Source organism: Halichoerus grypus, chromosome 12 (genome assembly GCF_964656455.1).
Source record: "Halichoerus grypus chromosome 12, mHalGry1.hap1.1, whole genome shotgun sequence".
NCBI classification, from domain to species: domain Eukaryota; kingdom Metazoa; phylum Chordata; class Mammalia; order Carnivora; family Phocidae; genus Halichoerus; species Halichoerus grypus.
The window spans coordinates 101,281,747-101,305,681 of record NC_135723.1 but is presented as its reverse complement, the minus strand read 5'-3'; the positions used below and the strand labels follow the sequence as shown (position 1 = coordinate 101,305,681).

The following is a 23,935-nucleotide window of genomic DNA, read 5'->3' as shown; positions in this document are numbered from 1 at the left end:
GTCAGGATAAACTATAAATAATTGTATAATCTACCCAATAGAAATATTTATGTGGTCTCCTAAGACCTAGTGCTGCTATGTGACCTTAGGAACCCTGGTAGTACATTTAAAATCCCCAGTTTGTTCTGGGAGTCACATTATCAAATCTGAAGCCATGTGGAGCCATTCCTTTATATAAAGTTAATAAAAAGCTATCAAATTAATAAGAATGTTACAGTTTTTTATAAATAGCATTAAAGTCTTCATGAGTCAAAGAAAAAGTGTTTTGCTAATCAGGGTCTCAGACTTATACCAAAGGCATGAAATAAATGATCTCTAAAGTTCTAAGATGCTCTGCTATTCAGTATCTTTCCTAATGATAAAACCATCGCTCTTAAGAAGCAGACCATACTTTACCCAGTGCTCTAACTTTGCTGATTTTCAAATTTCTTTTTTGTAGTGAAACAGCTTGTTCATTTAAAAAATGTGAAAATTTCAAATCAAATATATCATACCTCTGTCGGACTTCACATACCTCCTTCCCCATCCCTTTGCAGAAGTTAGCATTGTTCACAGTTTGGTATTTATCTTTTCAGAACTTGTTTTATAATTTATTTTTGCATAGTGAGAGTAGTCTCGGTTTGTTTTTGATGTTTTGCTGGACACTCAACTTGCTTTCTTTTAATACTGTATTTTAAAGCTTTTCTTTGACAGCATAGCTCTAGATCCTTTTAAAAAAATGGATGTGTTTTATAGTTTGGGTATCAGTAATTTGTTTAGTCATAATGCCTTTTGACAGACATTGAAGCTGCTTTCACTTGGTATTATAAAAATATATAAGGTGAACCTTTTCTGTATATGTGTCTTTGGCAAGAGTATATTAAATGTTGAGTTTCTGCAAAATTGTCCTCCGCAAAGGATCCTTTTTCTAGACAGAACCACCATACAGAAAATAAACTAGAACTTCTGCTCTGGTTGTTGGGTTGGGGGTGGGGGGGTCTCAAGGGCTTCCTTTTGTCCTCCTTATTGATCCTTGAGAAGTTTTGGAGAGATCCTCCAGTTGTAAGCAACTCAGCTTGAAACACTGGTCTCTAGGGTAGAGGAAATAGATTGAAATAGAGAAATGTTAATATGAGTAAATGAATAAAAAGCCAAAAGCCTTTAATAGTAGTAAATTTTGTACACATAGTATGGTTCAAATGACTATAAAAACCCTCTTTCAGATTTATAGCATGTTAAGTCTTTAATGTGGTTATGTGAATCAATAGGAGGTTACTAAATCTACCTGAAGTATGTAAATATTAAAGCTGTAGATCAAACCCTTGTGCTATTCTCTGCAAGTAATCTATAAATATTAATAATATTCGTGAAGCCTTAGTTTTTCTTATAATATGAATTAAAGTGCCAATAGTATTATAAATTTATCAGTTTTTAAATTTAATTGTTGCCTAATCTCCTGGAATTATTGGATTATTATATTGCAGTTCCTAGAAACGCATTTGACATAATTATGTGGTTTTATTTGCATAATTTGTCTCTAGTAAAACGACAAAAAAATCTTTTAAAATAAGGGGAAATCTGTATAAAGCAATTGACAGGTTATTTCTATATTGTTCATATAGTTCTGTATTCAATTTCTGTATTCTTGAATACCATGATTAGCAAGACACTTTTTCTTTGACTCATGAAGACTTTAATGCTATTTATAAAAAACTGTAACATTCTTATGTTTTTGTGTTATTTCTGCCTTCTTGTCAAAAATGGAAGAATTACCTGTTAGCATTTTAGAATTTTATAACTAAATCATTTTCATATGTGCTTATCTTTATCTAGGAAGCTTTCTTTGGAAAGGATCTTCTAGATACAAGTAGACAAAACAAGCTAAGTTTAGATAATCTATCAGAAGATACAGCTCAGCTTTCATATAAAACAAACATGAACACAACTTTCTTGGATCCTTCCTTAGATCCACTACTTAGTTCATCCTCAACTCCAGCAAAACCTGGAACTCACGGTATGTGGAATAATTTACAGATACGTTCTTTATCATATGACATTTGTATTGCTTGTAATTAAACCTTTGAAATGCTTTAGTTTGGCCTCATGCATTTTAAACGTCAACCTCTTTGAAGTATAATATGCATTCAGTAAATGCAACTATTTTGAGTGGACAGGTTATAGGATTTGGCAAATGAATTTATCTATGTAACTGCCACCAAAATTAAGGGTTGCAGAGGAGAATGTTCAGTTTATAATATGCTAAGGATAATGTAAGGAGGTTTCATTTTGCCATAGTCGGTGAGTAATAAATGTAATAATCTTTGACTTAAGTGAGATAGATTTTTGTTAATTACATGACCCAAAGAAATTCAAAAGAGGGGGGAAAAAAAGAATGCTATAGCTGGGAACTCGCTGACAGACTGTGTTAATTCAGTGAAATATATTGTGTTAGATCACAGTTTCCTACTACTTACAGTTTGGGCCAGATGCACCTTTGTTGGAGGGAGGCCCTGTGGTGCATTGTGGGATACTTGGCAGCATCTCTCTCCTCATGTCATGATGATCAAGAGCATCTCCAGATATTGCCAATTGTCCCCTGCAAAACCGCCCCTGATTGAGAACCACTACCCTAGGTATAGTGAATGTGGGGACTGTTTAGAATCAGGGAAAGGTACGAGAACTTAATACATTTATAAAGTGGTATTAATGTCAACAAGGCTCTAGGAGTTTAACTAGTTCAGTATGTAGGAGTTGTGATCACAGAGTTTCTTCCCCACGTCTAGATTTTTATCTACTATCAGTTATAAATTAATGTTTTTCTGACAAGCTTCCTTTTTACCATTGATTACTTTTTTTAACTCAGTGAATTTTATAAACTCAATTTGTAAAATAATCTTAAGGTGACTTTTTACTGAAAGATGACTTTTGATATATTACAGCTCCATTTACTTGACATTACCCTGGATTGACATATAGGCTTTTATTTTAACTTCTCAAAATAATTAGAAGCAGTCTTACCTGCTCTTATACACATGCAAGATGTCTAGTCTTTGTTATTGTTGGCAATGGGGAAAACACTGATCTAAAGGCCATGCTTTTTGTTTATCTTAGCAGATGATTTTACTTTTACTTAAATTCTGTTGCTTTAAGTGCTTACCTGCTCTTATCCATGTCAATATATTGTTAATATATAGCAAAAGACTTGTGGATCCTTCAAACAGTATCTTACTGTGAAGGATATCTTATTGTGAAAATTTTGACTAGCCATTTAAAAACTTAACTAGAACTTACTTGCACTTGAGTTTTTATAAGGAAGAGAACTGAGGTTGGACAGAAGGCATATTGTGGCAGGAAAAACATTGATAAACTCAAAAAGCTGCAGAGAATGGTTCAGTGGTGAAGCCAGAATGTGGAGGACTAGAATAGCACCTGTTCCAATACCCAGGCTAAATGGGACATTCTCTGCAGCTGAACTACTCTGGCCTTTCTAACAGGGAAACTTTCAAGTAGCAGCTTGTTGTTGTATTTCATTCAGTATAATCTATCACATCAGTTCTAATGATTTGTTGGTAAGATAGAAAAATCCCTTTCTTCAGGTAGGGGTGAACTTTTAAAACATTTTTGAAAAAATGTTAGTTGTAATTTATGTAGTAGAATTCCATTGGTTTAATACACACACACACACACACACACACACACACACACAGTGCCTGAAAGAATTCAGATTTTTTTTCCCCTTAAAGTGTCTAGAGATATACTATTGAAGTAATTTTATTTCTCTAAAAACTTTACAAATATTTGGCACTTAATTTACATTAGTTTTTGGTTTGAAAAATTATAGTATTCTTATGTATGGATTCTGTTTGAGAAGTATATGTTTAATGGGACAAGACTATTCGTGTCTTATAGGGATATTTGATCTAGGATCTTACGAGTATTTTATGTCTCCCCCCCTTTAAAGTAAAAACACAGTTGACATAGATTAAAAAATGCAGATGTTTCTTAAGTGACTAATATAATTATTAAAGCTAGCCTGTTGTCTTACTGATGAGTCCAGAAGTCAACTTTGGAGTCCTCCTTGACTCCCTATTATCTCACACTTCACAGTGGATACATCCACAAATTTGTCTCTGTCTTCAAAATGTAGCCCAAAGTCAACCATGTCTTACCTCCGCTCTCCCGCCTGCCCCAGAGTGCTCGCTGTCGCCCCCTCTCAGACAGCAGCAGCTTCTGGACTGATCTCCAGGCCTCCCCTGCTGCCAACACTCCCCACGCCCACCTCCCCCAGTCTGTTCTACACCTGGAAGCCAGCGCTTTCCCTTTCAAATATCACTCCTATCCCTTCTAGCCATCAGCCTTCCAACAAGTTCCCATGCTGCTTCATATTTCAGTATAAAGCTCAGTCTTCACCACGACTTATAAAACCATATGTAATCTCACTTAGCTGCCTTTTATTTCCAGCACTCCTTCCCTTCATTACTGCAGTCAACCACACTGACCACACTTGGCAAAACCCTAACTGCTCCCGTCTTTCCATCTGCTTTTCCCTTTGCCTGGAGTGTTCTCTCCATCTTTTTGCATATTACTCCCTTATTTCATTTACATTTATCCTTGGTCATGTCCTTTAAAAGGTCTTCCCTGACGACTTTATCTAATACTTTATCATCTCCACCTCTTATTCTTAATCCTTTGTCCTTATTGTTACCTTTCTAGCACTTACACTGCAGTCATTTATTTGCTAACCTCTCTGAGAAAGTAAACAAAGTAGGCATGCACGTTGTTGTAGTTATTCTGAATTCCCAGTGGCTGGAACAAAGCCTGTTAACATAACCCATAGACATAATTCTGTGGGTACTGAAATATTTTTTGAATAAGTTGAGTGAATGATTAATCAGTATTAAGATCAAAGTTGGAACTGGGCATCTAACTAGATGGTACCTACTTTATATTTTACAAGGAATTTCTGAATAATGCATTTGACTTTGATATTTATCTTCTGTATTTTATTTTCTAGATGTCACTTTTAGAGATGCCACTTTCTTAATGCATTTTTTTTTTGCTTTCTTATAGCATTCTATTTCACTTTTATTGCCTTTATTTCTCTTATTGGTCTTTATTTTAAATTTTATTTTATTGTTAATGAACAGTCACAAAACAAAAATAGTCTTAATTTTTAATGTTTTGTTATTCAAAACATTGGTGTGTGTTTTCTTTGAAAAATTCCTTACTTTAGAAGTAATAATCTTATGATTCTAGCGCTTAACTCAGCATCTCCGGTAGTCTAGATGTTTAGTGAATGGTTGAATGAGTGAGTGTGTTTTAGAACTTAATGTCTAGGACAATATTGAGACTTTAAAAATATACTTGCTATGCTTAGGTACGACTGATGACCCCTTAGCTGATATTTCTGAAGTCTTAAACACAGATGATGACATTCTTGGAATAATTTCAGATGACCTTGCAAAATCAGTTGATCATTCAGGTATATATGTCTATATTTGTCTAGTGTCTGTTTTATGATAACGATGAGGTGTGTGTGTGTGTGTGTGTGTGTGTGTATGGAACAAGTTTAGTCTTTTCTCTGAAACCGAAAGAAAGTTTGTTTTGGCTTTGTCAAAGAACTCATCATTTTATTTGATCTACCTCAGCTTTTCTGCTTTAGGAGAGGAAATAGCAAGTTAATTTCTGTTGTCTTTCTAATTGCATCAAACTTAAGGCTTGTTGCCCTACAGTCTTGCTGTATCTTGTTTCTTCTTTTGTTTGCATTGCTCCTCACTTCCCACCCCTGTGGTAATCATCCATTTTATTTGGTTTGGGTCTTGTAGGTCTTGATTTATGCACTTTCCAGGTTGAGAGCTCACCTTTTCCATTTGGTAAGAAACTGAGCAATGGATGACGGCTGACTAGAAGTAGTCTTTTTTTATAGTGATTTCAGCTGAAACAACCTGTAGGTGCATGCATATTGTTATAGCGCTAATTTGTCACTAATCCATACTTGCTTTTCCCTTTGTGCGTGCAGCTAAAGCATGGTACAGCTGTGCTGTGCTTTGGATGACTTTATCAGTAGTTTTTTTTTTTAAGTGAATGATTTTATTCTTCTTAATATGTAATTTATAATATTACCCACATGTTATAGAGTTAGTTCCTAATACAAGATCATATAAGGGCAGACTAAATTTTAGTTTTTAGTAGTAGTAATATTGAGAGAGCATGATAAAGTAGATGATAGACCACTGTTAAATGTGATTTTTGCCTGAAAACCAATTTGTATGAAATAAACCATGTTACATTATAAACATAATCTGTATCTTGTTTTGTGACTACAGAGTATTTCCAAAATATGATCTGTAGTTGAAATTATTCACAAAAGGATAATGTTTACTAAACATTGAGAATTTTACAGCATTTCATTAATTTATGTGAAAGTCTCTCCCTCCTTTGTCACACACCATAGGTGATAGTTGAACTGTACATTGGAAACCACTGTTTTCCAAGCTAAAGCAATCACTTACACCTTAAATACTGTATATTGAATCTTCTTATAGATTACTATATTAATGATGTGCTTATTTTTGTGGAAGTTTAGAACCAGGTGTGTTCTTCTATTCCTCAGGAAATGTATTTACTTCGATTAAAATATAACTTTAAGTGGCACCTAAGTTTACAAATACATTGTGCCTGATTTTTACTGATTGACTATTCAAATTGATATAAGAACCATGATTAATTTATAATTACAAACTTTTCATTGCTCTATTTTAATCATATTGTTGTGTATTAATGAAAGTAAATAGTGCTGTGCATTTTACATGAATATTCAGAATTCACTTGTAATCTGTTTACTTTGCTCCTCTAGCTGGAATAGATATTGGTCCTGTCGCTGATGATCCGTCCTCTTTGCCTCAGCCAAGTGTCAATCCGAGTTCACGACCATTAAGTGAAGAGCAGCTAGATGGAATCCTCAGTCCTGAGCTAGACAAAATGGTCACAGATGGTAAAATATTTGCCCTACATCTAGGCTTTCTAAAAGACATGAGTAAATATGATTTTCAAAGATTTCTGCATGCTTCTTTATAATTTAACTTCTCTTCTGATCATTTCTGTGTCAAATGCTATTTTGTGTCAGTACGTTGAAATGGTAGTTGTTAATATTTGTGTTTCTCTATTTTATCCTAGGAGCAATTCTTGGAAAGTTATATAAAATTCCAGGTATTTGTGTTCTGTATTTCGAGTTTATGAAAATGGCATTCTATCTACTTTGGCTCTGATAGTCTTTTATTGTAATCTTACTGTCACTGTAATTCTGTCTCACAGAGCTTGGAGGGAAGGATGTCGAAGACTTGTTTACTGCTGTGCTTAGTCCTGCGACCACCCAGCCGGCTGCGTTACCACAGCCTCCCCCACCCCCAGCGCCTCAGCTGGTGCCCATACACAGTCAGGGTATGTCACCTCTAGAAAAGTTTTGTAAGTACACTCACGCGCTAAAGCAAATCAGCCTTGTCCCTTAGAAACAATGTATACAAACTGATAGGAGAAAACCCTCTTTTATGGCAGTGGAACAATACTTCATCTGAATTTATCTCATCCACCTATCTCTGTGAACTTCCCCAGCCCTCTGTGATCCTTTGGCACCAGAGTTCTTTCGCTCTCTTTACTGGCAGTGGGGAGAACAGTGCCTCCCTGCTTCCCTTCACCAGTCTGGCTCCCCTTCACTCAGCCCTTCCTGCACACATGTTTGGAGAATGACCCCCCCCCCCCCCACACACACACACACATACACCTGACTGCCTGGTCTCGGCTTCCCTTCCCTTTCCTGAATCAGTAGATCACCACCTGCACACCCAGCCCCGTGTTTCCACTGCGGCAGGGAGCACAGATATGATGCCTGTTTGGGTAGTTACAGTTTTTCCTTCAGACTGTGAGGTCCTTGAAGGCTAGGGTCATGTCCTTCCCATCACTGTCTACTCTGCCATGGAGTGTGTGCCCAGCACATCCTTTCAGAGTAAATCTGCCACCTTTCTCCACTGTCAACTTCAAATCTCTAATTTTGTGGAATTCTGCCTTCTTTGATCAGTTTTCTTCTACCTACTTGTAACTAGTTGCCAGATAAGTTTAAGGCTTTAATTTCTCTGTGTTTCTGGAGAGCTGAAATTGGACAACCTAGACTTAAAATTTGTGGAGGTAGGTGAGGAGAGCGCCACAGGGGTGGGAATCCCCCGTGGGGGTGGTTGGAGTCCTGTGGGGTGGTGTGGGTCTTTGGCGATTCGAGCATAGGGTCATGTCTCTATATCCTGTTGTCACTGCTTCATGATGATATACTGAATTAAGTAATTTAATGATACTTTTATAAACCCTTACACTGTTTTTGTATAAGCGCTGAAATATGCAAATAATTTAATGTTATCTTTACTACCAATTTTATGTATACATGAAAAATGTCATAATGCACATAATTAAAATATTTTCATTTCTGCCAGTTTAGCCTCTAAACATAAATTTACCTTGATTTTTGCTAGACTAAACATGTGATTTACATTTGGATAAAACAGACTCATCATAAGTGCTTCTTGTCTTAATTGTTCCCATATGTTTTCTTAATGATTAAGAATGCAACACTTCAGTATTTCTCTTCTCAACATATTAACAAAAAACCCCTATATTCATGTTTTCTGAATGGAAAGTATATATTTTAGAAATCAAATCAGTTAAAGATGCTTTTTTTTTTTTTTTTTTTTTTTTTGAGAGAGAGAGAGAGCATGCACGGGCAGGGCGTTAGGGTAGGAGCAGAGGGAAAGGGGGACAGAGAGAGAATCTTAAGCAGCCTGTACACCCAGAGCATAGCCCGATGTGGGGCTCAATCTCATGACCCTGAGATCATGACCTGAGCTGAAATCAAGAATCGGATGCTTAACCGACTGAGCCACCCAGGCACCCCAAAGATTCAATTTTTTAAAAAGATTTATTTATTTTAGAGAGCAAGTGAGAGAGAGGAGGGGCAGAGGGAGAGAGAGAGAATCCTAAGCAGGCTCCATGCCCAGTGCAGAGCCTGATGCAAGGCTTGATCTCACAACCCTGAGATCAGGACCCAAGCCGAAATCAAGAGGCAGAGGCTCAACCGATTACACCACCCAGGTGCCCCAAGATACGTTTTTTTGTTGTTTTTTTTTTAAAGATTTTTTATTTATTTATGTGAGAGAGAGAATGAGAGAGAGCAAGCACATGAGAGGGGGGAGGGTCAGAGGGAGAAGCAGACTCCCTGCTGAGCAGGGAGCCCGATGCGGGACTCGATCCAGGGACTCCAGGATCATGACCTGAGCCGAAGGCAGTCGCTCAACCAACTGAGCCACCCAGGCACCCCCAAGATACGTTTTTTAATAAACGATCTTACTATCATCATTTAAATCCTTTCACAGTGTAGGCTCATCTTTGAAAGGTTTTGAAGGGATGCCTTTGTCTTGTTAGATGCTTATGTGTAATACAAAGATGAGTGAGACTGCCGACCCAAAGGAGTTTATAATCCTAGTATTGTAGACTTTCAGGTATATAGCTAATTTATATCATAGTTGACCATGATTCAAGTAGAACCTTAAGAGTCATTAAGATTTCAAGTCATGTTTCAAAGAATAATAATTCTTTCTTAAGAACAAAGCGTGATCAGGCCACATACACAGTGGCACATAGATATTCAATAATGGCAACTTGAACATTTTCCAGAGCAAAGGAGAAGAGTAAGTGGGTAGTGTTTAAGGAGCAAAAGTAGAAAATGCACATTGGGTCGAGATTGTATGTAAATGGCTGTGAAAATAGACAGTGGCAGTTGGCCTTTTCTTCTGCAGATTTTTTGCTTAGAGCCATCCAAGATCTCCCACCAGTGAAATGACCTGATGGGTCACACATTTTGGCAAGGTCGCACTGCTGTCAGTATTGGAAATGAATTTGAGACAGCAAGTGTTGTACTAATGAGTTTATTGTGGTTGGGACTAAGTGAAAGTTCGGGTTCCATGCATGTAAATATATCTGCAGTGCTAAGTGAAAGAAGCAATGGATATGAGAGACAGTGATGTTAGAATATGTAGGACTCTGCTACTGAATGGCTGTAAGATACAGGGAAAGGTGGGACACAAAGTGAATTAGACTGTATGTGAGCCAGGCTTGCCTACAGGTAATCAGGCTATAAACTAGAAACACGGAACAGAGAGGAGTGTGTGTGTGTGTGTGTGTGTGTGTGTGTATTAGAGGGCAGTGGAAGTGTAACATTTAGTTTTAGACCATCGTTAGTTTGTTAGAAATGGGACATATACATTGTTCTGACTTACAGGCAGACTTACTTGCAGTTGTTCAAGGCTATATATAGGTGAAAATTTATAAATTGTGTGTGGGGTGGCACTAGTCGGAGTTGTGGGAAGGGTGAGATTTCTTAAGAGAGCACACTGCTGTAGAGTATAGAATCTTGAAGAACTCTTTAATTAAATGTGATGAGTTATATGCTTAACTCACTGGTTTATCTTAGATAATGCAATTATATGTTCCTTTTCTTTTTCCTTTTTAAGGGTTAGGTGAAAGTGAAAAAACAGTGATGGAGACTGCATGAGAGGCATAGGATCTTAGAGATGAGGATTGTTAGAGATAGGTTATAAAGTCAGGTAGGATGAGTGCTTGAAAGATGTTTCATTGGACAGTAAAATTGTTGGAAATCTTCCATAGAGTAACTTCAGTAAGAGTGGTTAAGGAAGGATGCCAGAATGTAATGTCAGCAGTAATACAGAAGGTCAGAAAGTGGAGAAGGGAAATTTCAAGATTGAGATAGAGTAACTTGAAATCACTTTAGCTGAAGGTTAAGTGAAGTAACTTTTCTGTCATTATTATGATTCATGCCTTGAGAAAGATTACTTTTATAAGCTGGTAACATCAGGTTGAGTTGTATGGTAGACGAGAGAGAGAGAGAGAGACACCACTTCTTAATTAAAATAGTAATAAAGGAAAAATGCTTTGCATTTACTTCTGTGTCCTTGCACAAGTGATTTAACCTCTGGGTCTTTGCTTCAAAGGAGCTACATGTAATAACCCATTTCCCAGGTGGTTGTGAGGATCAAAGAGTTAATACATATAAAGCTTTCAGAACAGTGCCTGGCATATAGTGAAGTGCTTAATAAGCTATTATTATGAACGGTTTTGATATGGTCATGTTGTGGTTAACATAGTGCTGATGTGGATCACATTGTCATTACCAATAAAGAAGCTTTTGTTTATCTTAATTACATGAAGGACATTTGACATTTTTCAATCAAACCTCATATTCCTTAATGGAACCTACTTTCCATTGAAATTGAAAATAGAGGTAACATTCTACTTGGAAGAAAAGCAGAAATGTTGCTTCCTAATCTCATCCTTGAAGTGAACATAGATGTCCTGAGACACTTGTCACTGTAGTATTCTGATCCAGTGGGCCCAGCTCTGCCATTTAGTAGAATAAGCCCTAATTTGGAAGTCAGATAGCTCTTAGAAGTCCTTGAGACAAAATCCTGAAAGCAGACCTCCTGGTAGTCAGCCCCAGTATCCTCACATAGGAACTGGAGCTGTCTATACTCAGAGTTGTTCCAGTTAGAGGATCTGGTTTAGGTGATAGGACAGCATGCAGTACAAAACATGTGGGTGAGACGCTGCTGCTGGTTATTCTTTTTTCTAATGGCATGGCAGAGTCATTGTTAAGAGTTCTCTGTCATTACACCATGTTGGGCCAGTATTAGCCACCTCTGTAACTGTATTTCCATTTGTATCATTGATTGGTGATGTGGATGTGGTCTCCTAGTGTTGTTCTGGGTGTTGCAACAGAGGCCATGCATTTATTACTTCAGAGTAGGTCTCTAAATTGGGAGGAGGTTTTTGAAGGTGCAGAACACTGTGCAGATAAGGACAGTTGGCTATTCCTCAATAGTTCAGACCAGTAGAAGATCTTAATAATCAAGGTTGGAGTTAATAAGCTTGAGGAGAGTTAGGGGAAGCACAAGGTGGTCTTGTTTGGTTTGACTAATGGCTGTTTAGAAAGACGATGATCAGGGATTTGAAGCTTGTGAATAAGCTGGAATGAGAGTTAAAAAGGGGGGGGGGATGCTGAAACTGTAAGCACAGTAATGAAAACTAGGCCCAAAACAGAATGTATGTATTTTTAACAATAATCATCTATTTGATATGGTAGATGAAATATTGCTTGTTCCAAACAATTTTAGACCATGTACCAATTTAAGAATCATGGATAGTTTTTTGTATTAATAGCAACAAGAGTAAAATGTAAAGAACCATCTGTTTGTAAATTTTGAATGAAGAAGAGAAAGAATATTTGATAAAATGTACTAGCATTTGCTGTGAGAATCATTCTTTTTGTGGAGCTAATATGTATTGAATAGCTCACTGCATGCCAGGCACTATGCTGAGAACTCCATGCACACTGTGTCAGTAACATTACGGAGTACCTTCATGTTATAGAAATAGTAATTGACGGGCGCCTGGGGGGCTCAGTCGTTAAGCGTCTGCCTTTGGCTCAGGTCATGATCCTAGGGTTCCGGGATCGAGCCCCGCATCGGGCTCCCTGCTCGGCAGGAAGTCTGCTTCTCCCTCTCCCACTCTTCCTGCTTGTGTTCCCTCTCTCGCTCTCTCTCTCTCTCTCTCTGTCAAATAAATAAATAAAATCTTCAAAAAAAAAAATAGTAATCGACTCTCTGTTAACAGGTAGCAAAAATTAAGCTTCAAGCCCGAGGCTATCAGACTCCAAAGCACATGCTACCTGCAGTATTACCATGATGAAGTGGAGGGAAGTACAGAGACCATATTGCAAAATATCATAACCAAAAATTACTCTTTATGCAATATTTTAGTTAAATATTGGAATAAAAATCCTACTTTTAAAGAGTGCTAGAAATTTTTATTTAGAAATATTACTTATAAATAAGCTACTTTTTTATTATTTATGAATAATATGCAAACTGAATTGTTTTCTTCTTTAAAGATGTTTTTTCACGGATACCACTCATGAATGGCCTTATCGGACCCAGTCCTCATCTTCCACACAATTCTTTGCCTCCTGGAAATGGATTGGGAGCTTTCTCTGCCATGGCACAATCTCCTTACACTGATGCCAGGTAGCAGAGGCTTCGTTTTCCATGGAAACTTAAGTTACACTAATTTTTATTATATAAATGTTAATTGGTCTGTTTTAAGTTGCTGTGTACTATATAAGTGTATGTTACATATATTGGGATTTTGGCTAAAAATTATCTAACATTTTAGCTACTTTGTAATAAGAAGAGGTCTTAATGAAATTGTACTTGACTATAGTATTTAGAAAGTAATTTTATGTGTATGAAGTCAAGTTATTTATTATTTCCCAGGGATAAAAATCCAGCATTTAATCCAATGGCAAGTGATCCTAACAGCTCTTGGACATCATCCACTCCCACGGGGGAAGGAGAAAACGATACAATGTCAAACGCCCAGAGAAGTACACTGAAGTGGGAGAAAGAGGAGGCTCTGGGTGAAATGGCAACAGTAGCCCCGGTTCTCTACACAAACATCAATTTCCCCAGCCTAAAGGAAGAATTCCCCGGTAATTCACGGATATTGTATTGCTGTTTGTGTTGCCAGCTTTCCTGCATGTGTAGTTCCTGTTTGTTGTTTAGTTACGATAGTAGAAATCCATGCATCCACACTAGATTTCATCAGGTAGGACTGTGTACAGTGTGCAGGTTCCATGAATGTCTGAAAACGTCTTGCATTTTCTCAGTCCTAGACCCTGTATCCATTTCTATATTTCCTAAAAGTTAATTTCAATTAATGAAATAATCTATTTTCCAGCTCTTAGCAGTCTTCCTAAATGTGGAACTCAGTGTTGTGTTACATGTGTAACTCTACAAAAAAAAAAAAAAAAATTCCTAGAACAGAAACTTAACATTTAGTCAAAAGTATTGTTAGGCTAAATCAGACTCCATTCTAGGAGTCTGTTCCCAACCAAGCTAACTCAACAGTATTTCCCCTACTCCCCATCTGTCCAGTCTGTTTGAAAAAGTCAGATGGTATAATGGTGCCATTTTTGAAAATTCTGATTAACCAGAGGATGAACTATTTGGATTAGTGGAATGTCATTTATAGAATATTTGTAACCAAACATTGGTTAATTATGGTGAGTTCACGTTGCCAGACAGAGCAGGACGGAAAAGGTCATTCACACTCTGTCTTATAGTAGTTTCCCTGCTATCAGCACATAGCTCTTTTAAATTACCAGGGGGTTACCCAGAAGTGGATTTTCTTACAGATGACACCTGTCTTTTAGGTGCCTCTTTGTGATACTCTATTCATTATATATAGAAATAAATGCTACCTTATCCAACAATAAAAATCAGTGGTTTAGTACAGGGTCGTCTGTTAAAGGAATGTACATACTCTTCAAATACAGTTTTATCCCACTTTTATTTGCTGTTTACAGATGAGCATATCTGGCTCTATTAAGTCACTTTGTATCAATATAAATTATCCTCAGAGTAGAGCTATGATTTTTTTTTAAAGTGATTTTCTTTAATAATTTTGCTATGTGATCTAGAACCTCCTGAGATACCATGTTAAGGCTGTTCGTATGTCACCATTTTCATTTCCATTTCCATTGGCTTTCTTGAAGCTTTTTTTTTTTAATGGCTAAATCATTTCTACATTTATCATTGTTGATTTCACCCATATTTCATTTTGTTTACTGTCCTGACACTGTGAATTTCATAGAAGTGGCTTGAAATTGTTAGTTTTCCCTATCTTTGTTGTGCACAAATGCTGATGAGATGCTTATTTATAATTATGATTCCTTCTTTTGGTCAGGTTGATAGACTTCTCTTGAGTACAGATGTTTTACAAAACTCTCAGCTTTGGTTCTGGTAGCATCTTACATGGTTGAGGGAACTTGTTATGTTTGGCTTAACTTTATTTTGGCTGCTTAGCCCCTTTGATTTAAAAGCTTCCCCACTCTACATCAAAAACTAATGATGTAATGTATGGTGATTAACATAACATAATAAAATAAATAATAAATTAAAGCTTCCCCACTCTACAAGTGAGATGGTTAATAAGGCAATACTTCATTCGGCAAATATTTGTTTGGCCTACTGTGTGCCTGGGATTTTATGCTATACAAAGAACTGGACTTAGGGCTACTCATTTTATGAGAACACAGCCAGACTAAGTTGAGCTGTCAGCACCACGTGGCGATGCATCCTGACCTCAGCTCTGTAAATGTGTGCACCATGCTTTTGTGTTGCAGACTGGACTACGAGAGTGAAGCAGATTGCCAAGCTGTGGAGAAAAGCGAGCTCCCAGGAAAGAGCGCCTTACGTGGTATTTACAGAAACTCCCATGTGTCATACTCTTAAACACAATACGTGAACCTTACTTTTATTGTCTTAGGTCAATAAAAAGATTTACCGTTGCACAAAATACATATTAATACTTGCACAGCTAATAAACAACTTTGTTTTTATAGTGATTTCCTAATTCATTATATCTTAAGGTAGAATCTGGTGTTTTCATAAGCTAGTTAATAGAACCAGGTTATTGAAGGTTGAAATCAGTTATTTTAGGAGCATGTTTAATTCATTTCACTTTTTTAAAAAAAAGATTTCATTTATTTGAGAGAGGGAGAGCGCACACAGAGGGACAAGCAGACTCCCCGCTGAGCGGGGAGCCGGTCGCAGGGCTCAATCCCAGGACCCTGAGATCATGACCTGAGCCGAAGGCAGATGCTTAACCACCTGAGCCACCCAGGTGCCCCTCGTTTCACTTTAAAATTCTTTTTATCTCTTCAAAAGACTACTAATTTTTGAGGCTGCATTAGTGTGCCTCAGTTTCTTCCATAATAAGCTCTTTTCGTGTTAGGTTTAGTGAAGAATCTTTGTGTATCTTGAAAGAGACGTACCTAGACACCTTTACAGAGCTTTTGAAACATGAATTTTGTGAGGAATAGTCAGGATATTTTATAATAAGAGTTACAGTTTAGATGGTGAATTATTTTCTCCCAAAAAGCCAAATTAAGATTGTCAGCTGGATCCAAATCCTTGCTTCTATTTTAAAGCATATTAAATGGACAGTATAGTTTTGAAAAATATATGCATTTATTTTCCAACTTGGCCTTCAGTGCATAGATTGTCAGAGATAATGATTGCTTGGGTAAAGCAAAATAATGTTTTTGATGTGTTGATAATGCCTTGTTTTGTTTCAGCTTGACTGTAGTAAGGTAATGGCAGGATATTTTTAGTTGTTTCTCAGTTGTTTAATGCTAAGCTTCAAATTCCAGATTTTAGATTTAGAGGAGTGATTTGATATTTTCCTTTTTTCTCAATTAGGGGAGAGGTTAATTTTCCCATTTTTTAATTTTATGAAGATTAGGATTGAAAGTAGATTACTGGGTTCTCTAGCCCGGTACAGACAGAGAGGTGGAAGCCCATCCTCCACTGAGGTGACATGCATTAAAAACGGGAGCAGATGGGCTTGTGTCCAGAGGCTTTCACATGAGAGTCCGGAAGCTCTTTTCGACTATTTAACCCAACTTTTTCATTTTCATTCATTTTACTTTGTTTTGTTTCTTGAAACATGTTACATCTGCTGGGAGATAACTTTCTTCTCCTTTTTTCAAAGCAAAAAGCCAGAGATAACAGAGCTGCTTTACGCATTAATAAAGTACAGATGTCCAATGACCCCCTGAAGAGACAGCAGCAGCAGGACAGCATCGATCCTGGTTCTCGAGTTGACTCGGACCTTTTTAAAGATCCGTTAAAGCAAAGAGAATCAGAACATGAACAGGAATGGAAATTTAGACAGGTATGTGTTTTTTGTTTTTAAATAATTAGCTTTTAAATTGCATTTTTACTTTTTGAGAGGAGAGCAGTTCATGTCATTGTTTCAGAAGCTAGTTCTTACTAGGATATAAAAACGAGATTAAAAATAGACTTCCCTTTCTCAGTAAACTATACTTAAGTTGATTTGGGACGTTCGCTGGAACAGCGCAGACGAGGTCCTGCCGGCACAAGGGAGGTGTGCGGTGACGGACAATCATGTCTGCTCTTCGGGAGCTTGTACTCTAATATGGGCACAATCTGAGGACATCAAACAAATTAATCTTCTGTCGCTTTTTTCCTCCCATGACTGTCACATTCTTTTTCTCGACCATGTGATTGCTTTTTCTTCCCTGTTTCACAGCAAATGCGTCAGAAAAGTAAGCAGCAGGCCAAAATTGAAGCCACGCAGAAACTTGAGCAGGTCAAGAATGAGCAACAGCAGCAGCAGCAGTTCGGGGCCCAGCCTCTCCTGGCCCAGCCCGGCTCGGACACACCGAGTAGTGGGATGCAGAGCCCCCTGACTCCTCAGCCGGGCAATGGGAATGTGTCTCCTGCGCAGTCCTTCCATAAAGACCTGTTTGCGAAGCAGCTCCCCAGCACCCCCACCTCTGCGTCGTCAGATGACGTGTTCCTAAAACCACAGGCTCCCCCTCCTGCGGCAGCCCCATCCCGCGTGCCCGTCCAGGAGGGCCTGCCGCAGTCTCAGGCTTGTCAGCCAGCCTCCCCGCAGGTGTTCTCACCGGGATCTTCTCACTCCCGACCTCCATCTCCAGTGGATCCTTACGCGAAAATGGTTGGTACCCCAAGGCCACCTCCTGGGGGCCATAGTTTTTCCAGAAGAAATCCTGCTGCACTGGGGGACAGCTGTGCCCCGCCGCCTTCAGTAGCTAGGCCGGCTCAGATGAGTGAAACAACAGCGAATAGGCCATCCCCAGTCAGAGATTTATGTTCCTCCTCCACAACAAATAGTGACCCCTATGCAAAGCCTCCAGACACACCTAGACCTGTGATGACAGATCAGTTTCCTAAACCCTTGGGCCTCCCCCGGTCTCCTGTAGTTTCCGAACAAACTGCAAAAGGTCCTCTAGCAGCTGGAACCAATGATCACTTTACTAAACCATCTCCTAGGACAGATGTGTTTCAAAGACAACGGATACCTGACCCATACACACGACCCTTGTTGACACCTGCCCCTCTTGATGGTGGTCCTGGACCTTTTAAGACTCCAATGCAGCCCCCTCCATCTTCCCAGGATCCCTATGGATCAGTGTCACAACCACCAAGGCGATTGTCTGTTGATCCTTATGAAAGGCCTGCTTTGACACCAAGACCTGTAGATAACTTTTCTCATAACCAATCAAGTGACCCATATAGCCAGCCTCCCCTAACCCCACATCCGGCAATGAATGAATCTTTTGCCCATCCTTCAAGGGCTTTTTCCCAGCCTGGAACCATATCAAGGCCAACATCTCAGGACCCATATTCCCAACCCCCAGGAACTCCACGACCTATTGTAGATTCTTATTCCCAACCCTCAGGAACATCTCGCTCCAATCCAGACCCTTACTCTCAACCTCCTGGAACTCCCCGGCCCACCACGATTGATCCTTATAGTCAGCAGCCACCAACCCCAAGGCCGTCTACACAGGCAGACTTGTTTGTTACCTCTGCCACTAATCAGAGGCATTCGGATCCATATGCCCATCCCCCTGGAACACCAAGACCTGGAATTTCTGTTCCTTACTCTCAGCCACCAGCAACACCAAGGCCAAGGATTTCGGAGGGTTTTACTAGGTCCTCAATGACAAGACCAGTCCTCATGCCAAATCAGGATCCTTTCCTGCAAGCAGCACAAAATCGAGGAGCAGCTTTATCTGGCCCATTGATAAGGACACCTGATGCATGTTCCCAGACGCCTAGGCCACCTGGACCTGGTATTTCAGACACGTTTAACCGAGTCTCTCCATCTGCTTCTCGTGATCCCTATGATCAGCCTCCAATGACTCCGAGATCTCAGTCTGACTCTTTTGGAACAAGTCAGGTTGCTCATGATATTGTTGATCAGTCAAGGCCTGGATCAGAAGGGAGCTTCAGTGCACCTTCAAACTCTCCAATGAGTTCTCAGAGCCAGCAGTTTTCCGGTGTCTCCCATCTTCCTGGACCTGTACCAACTTCAGGAGTCACTGATACACAGAATACCGTAAATATGTCACAAGCAGATACAGAGAAATTGAGACAGGTAAAAACACATCATATCTTCACGGATGTTTTAAATGTATTATTTGAGAATGCTGTTCATTTCATCAAACTGAGTAATTTCTACACAGATGTTAAAGTTTATCTTATTCTGTAGAATTTGTCATACTGCAAAGAAGAAAAAGGAAATTGGTAAAATTAATACAATTGAATTTGATTTATTCTGTGTCTCATTTTTGATCTTCATGAATTTGTATGGGAATTCTTCAGTATGAAAACTTTTATCATTCTTGTGTGGCAAGGAAAAGGACCCAAATTATTACTTTGTTTTTATAACCTGCTGAATAGTTAAGTGTAACTGGTGTTATCAAACTTGTAAACATTGAGATATTTTAAGCATTACCATAGTCACATGTTGGAAGTATTCAGACTTAAAAAGCCATCAGCTCATTATCAGAAGTCCCCATGATTTTCGTTTCTTTCCATCCAGCGGCAGAAGTTACGGGAAATCATTCTCCAGCAGCAGCAGCAGAAGAAGATGGCAGGTCGACAGGAGAAAGGGTCGCAGGATCCAGCGGCAGTGCCTCATGGGGCCCCCCTGCAACACTGGCAGCCCGAGGGCATCGGCCAGGCCTTTAGCAGGCCTCCACCCCCCTATCCCGGGAACATCAGATCGCCTGTTGTCCCTCCTCTAGGACCTAGATACACAGTTTTCCCGAAAGATCCACGTGGACCTTATCCTCCTGATGTTACTGGTATGGGGATGAGACCTCACGGATTTAGGTAATGCTTTTAATTTCACGCCAGATTTAAACTGGTGGAAGGGAATAGAAAAATGAAGTTACTCTTTATTTTTTTGTTTATTTTTTATTTTTTTATGATGTTAGTCACCATACGGTACTTCATTAGTTTTTGATGTAGTGTTCCATGATTCGTTGTCTGCATATAACACCCAGTGCTCATCTTAAGACACTGTTAGTGCTTTTTACTTTTTGATTCCTTTGAGATATAATCAGTGTTATTTTCCACTTATGAGAGGTCATGGATTTTTCTTTTTTTAACCTCTGAGAACTCTACAGACTCTTAAAACCTTCCCTCTGTCATTAAGTATTGACTGTATTAGGTTTACATTGCAGCCACAGGCAAATAGTTTATCAACCAGTCAGATCTCTAGCATGTAACTGCCACAGTCTGTGAAAGCTTTCTATGATGTGATGGGTGAATATTGTCCTTGCCCCAAATTTTCCATTTTAATTTACATTGTAAATAACTGTGGAGATTTCCAAATTGATGGGATGTTTTCCTCTAGGAGCTTTTTTCTTGATGAGAGAGGGTTGTAAAGTTAGTGGTATTATTTGTTTATTTTTTTGTGTGAAATGGCTGGTACAAGGGTCAAAGCCAAACATGTTATAATAAAGAGAGTTCTTTAGGATATGCTTTGGTTTTCTCATGTATGTTTTTTTAGTCTAATACCTATCTCCATGTTACAGTCTTAACTTGATTTTCCTTTTTTCTTCCTCAATTATAATTTATGCCTGTTGTTCTGTTTTATATTTATTTATAAATTACCTTTAATTCTTTCTAGAATGAGGTACAGTATAAATAATAAAAATAGTCCTATAATTTATTCATCTAAGTTTTTACTGGTGATGCCTGGCATTATCTCTTACTGCTTCCTTTCCTCATTCCTTTTAAGCAAATAGATTAGTCTATCCAGTCATCATACCTGTGCCTTTGTCTTCTCAAGGACAGAGACCTATAAGTCTCTCTAGTATAATTTGTTAGACCACCTGCCTTCTTCAAGCATCCCCCCCATATCAGCCTTCCCTTACAGCCAGCCTCCCTAAATAAAGAAAAAAGAGACTTACTCAACTCCAGTAGTATTACGCTTATTTCTAAACATTTGATTCCATCTGCTTATTGGCAGTTAGTTAGTTTATGTTGTCTTAGATTATATGCCTTTAGAGCTCAGATATGGTGAGCATTATAGGGTACTTAGTAAAAGTTACTTGCATATAGATACTTTGTAAGTGTTTTCTAATGGTAATAATTTTGTTTTGCTAAGTTGTTGTATTTGGCAACGTTAATTTTGTATATGAGTTAAACCTCAAGCTCTTCCTTTTTCAACCTAACTCTAAAATCAACATGATTCTTAATGATCTGCTTTTTTTTTTAGATTTGGATTTCCAGGAGGTAGTCATGGTACCCTGTCAAGTCAGGAACGCTTCCTTGTACCTCCTCAACAAATACAAGGATCTGGGGTTCCTCCACAGCTGAGAAGATCAATATCTGTAGATATGCCGAGGCCTTTAAATAACTCACAAATGAATAATCCAGTTGGCCTTCCTCAGCATTTTCCACCACAGAGTCTGACGGTTCAGCAGCATAACATACTGGGCCAAGCATTTATTGAATTGAGGCATCGGGCCCCTGATGGAAGGCCACGGCTGCCCTTCACTGCTTCTCCTGGCAGCGTTATAGAGGCACCTTCTCATCCAAGACATGGAAACTTCATTCCCCGGCCCGACTTTCCAGGCCCTAGACACACAGAGCCTTTGAGACGACCTTCTCAAGGTCTACCAACTCAGCTACCTTTGCATCCAAGTTTGGAACAAGTGCCACCATCTCAGCAAGACCAAGGTCATCCTGCTCATTCATCTTCTATGGTCATGAGGTCTCTAACCCATCCCTTAGGTGGTGAATTTTCAGAGGCCTCTTTGTCAACATCTACACCAGCTGAAACAACATCTGATAATTTACAGATAACCACCCAATCTTCTGATGGTCTCGAAGAAAAACTTGATTCTGATGACCCATCTGTAAAGGAACTAGATGTTAAAGATCTTGAGGGGGTTGAAGTCAAAGACTTGGATGATGAAGATCTTGAAAATTTAAATCTAGATACAGAGGATGGCAAGGGAGATGAATTGGATACTTTAGGTAATTTGGAAACTAATGATCCCAACCTGGATGACCTCTTAAAGTCGGGAGAATTTGATCTCATTGCATATACAGATCCAGAACTTGACCTAGGAGATAAGAAAAGCATGTTTAATGAGGAACTAGACCTTAGTGTTCCGATTGATGATAAGATAGATAATCAATGTGTATCTATTGAACCAAAAAAAAAGGAGCAAGAGGACAAAACTGTGGTTCCTCCTGATAAACATTCTCCGTGGAAAAAATCCGCGGGTACCAGTGAGATAAAAATAGAAGTACCATCTCCAAATTCTAAAGGGGAAACCAAATGCGGAAGGGAGAAAAGTGATGAGAGTAAGGATAATGTTGACACTCCCTGCTCACAGGCTTCTGCTCACACAGACATAAATGATGGAGAGAAGGCTTCCTTGCAGTCCTGTGGTACAGATCTACTTGAGAAAAGAACTAATCAAGAAACTGCTGGCTCCAACACCAGTGGTGTTCGTGGCTCCGCTCAGCTACCCGCTGAGGATGTAATAAACTCTTGTGGCATAACTGGAGCAACTCCGGTTCTCTCAAGTTTACTTGCTCATGAAAAATCCGATAATGCAGACATTAGGCCATTGGGATCTCCACCACCAGCGTTGCCAGCCTCACCATCCAATCACGTGTCGAGTTTGCCACCTCCTTTGATGACACCGCCTGGTCACGTTTTGGATAATACCGTGAATTCTAATGTGGCAGTAGTCTCTAGAGTAAACCATACTTTTCCTCAGGGTGTGCAGGTAAATCCAGGATTCATTCAGGGGCAGTCAGCAGTTAATCACGGTTTTGGGACAGGAAAACCTACAAATCAAACTGTGCCTCTAACAAACCAGGCTGGTACCAGTGGCATGTCTGGACCCCAGCAGCTAATGATCCCTCAAACATTAGCCCAGCAGAATAGAGAGAGACCCCTCCTTCTAGAGGAACAGCCTCTACTTCTACAGGATCTTCTGGATCAAGAGAGACAAGAACAGCAACAGCAGAGACAGATGCAAGCCATGATTCGTCAGCGGTCAGAGCCATTCTTCCCTAATATCGGTAGGAATTCCCTTGGATTTCAGTAATTGCTGTGGGCATTAGGGTGGCATGCAGTAAGCTTCCAAGATTTCGGTATTAAAATTACATGTGGACCAGAGCAATGAGGGTCATATTTTTGCTCCTCATTCAGCTTTAAAATGAAAGCAATAAAGTCCTCCCAGGGATCAAGAGATTCAAAGTTCTGAGTTTCAGACCTTCTCACTTCTATTACTTACGGTATTGTTTAACAGAAATCAGACTGGTCTCCTTTAGTTCCCTCTAACCATTATTACCATGTATTTTCAGAGTCATTGAAAAATGAATTTAAAGAAGTCATGATAGAAATAAACGTCTTGCTGTCTTTGGTGTACGATAAATGCTTGGCAAAATTTTTCATATAAAGCTCTTTAACTTATATCCAGTACCTTATTAATTTGAAAAAAAAAAACAACAAAAAACCATAAAATAGCAATGGAATTAAAATACCGGAGTGCCTCCAATAGTAAGAATTTGCAGTCAAAGCGCATGTGTCAAAGGAATGCTTCTAAACAGTAAAACTGACGTTCTGTCCTATAGGCATTACCAATTTTATCATGGGGGGGGCATTTCTTATTCATCTATATGCAAAGAGGTCTTTTTTTCAGTAGTCTATCCTTATTGCAAAGGTATACCCTCAAGAAATAGATACGTTTTTCTTTTAAAAAGCGATAACTAGGCTTAGTGGAATTCCTTAGTATTGGAAATAATGGCAATTGCTTGTTTATGATGTTGCATTACTAAAGAAGCCATTCTGTTCAGCATTGCAAAATTTTGGATGGAAAGGAATTGCATTGCTTTATATCATTGCTACCGTCTCCCTTAAATGTGGCAAGCTTCTTGCTCTGATTTTTGCATGACTGAGGTATGCAAGCATT

General features: G+C 38.7%; 1 protein-coding gene across 3 annotated transcripts in view; it reads left to right on the top strand.

Moving 5' to 3' along the window:
* The window catches only part of KMT2C (lysine methyltransferase 2C), a 267,212-nt gene that overhangs the window by 205,385 nt on the left and 37,892 nt on the right, over positions 1-23,935 (top strand). Inside the window, exons 27-39 of one of the 3 annotated variants that reach the window (XM_036069051.2) lie at positions 1,813-1,993; positions 5,357-5,461; positions 5,805-5,852; positions 6,836-6,973; positions 7,156-7,188; positions 7,294-7,419; positions 12,983-13,115; positions 13,365-13,579; positions 15,275-15,348; positions 16,645-16,827; positions 17,206-19,083; positions 19,531-19,823; positions 21,217-23,042. In XM_036069051.2, the coding sequence (XP_035924944.2) occupies positions 1,813-1,993; positions 5,357-5,461; positions 5,805-5,852; positions 6,836-6,973; positions 7,156-7,188; positions 7,294-7,419; positions 12,983-13,115; positions 13,365-13,579; positions 15,275-15,348; positions 16,645-16,827; positions 17,206-19,083; positions 19,531-19,823; positions 21,217-23,042 (5,233 nt within the window). Of the gene's footprint in view, positions 1-1,812; positions 1,994-5,356; positions 5,462-5,804; positions 5,853-6,835; positions 7,016-7,155; positions 7,189-7,293; positions 7,444-12,982; positions 13,116-13,364; positions 13,580-15,274; positions 15,349-16,644; positions 16,828-17,205; positions 19,084-19,530; positions 19,824-21,216; positions 23,043-23,935 lie in introns of all 3 variants that reach the window. The other 2 variants (XM_078059759.1, XM_078059760.1) reach the window with 2 other exon arrangements.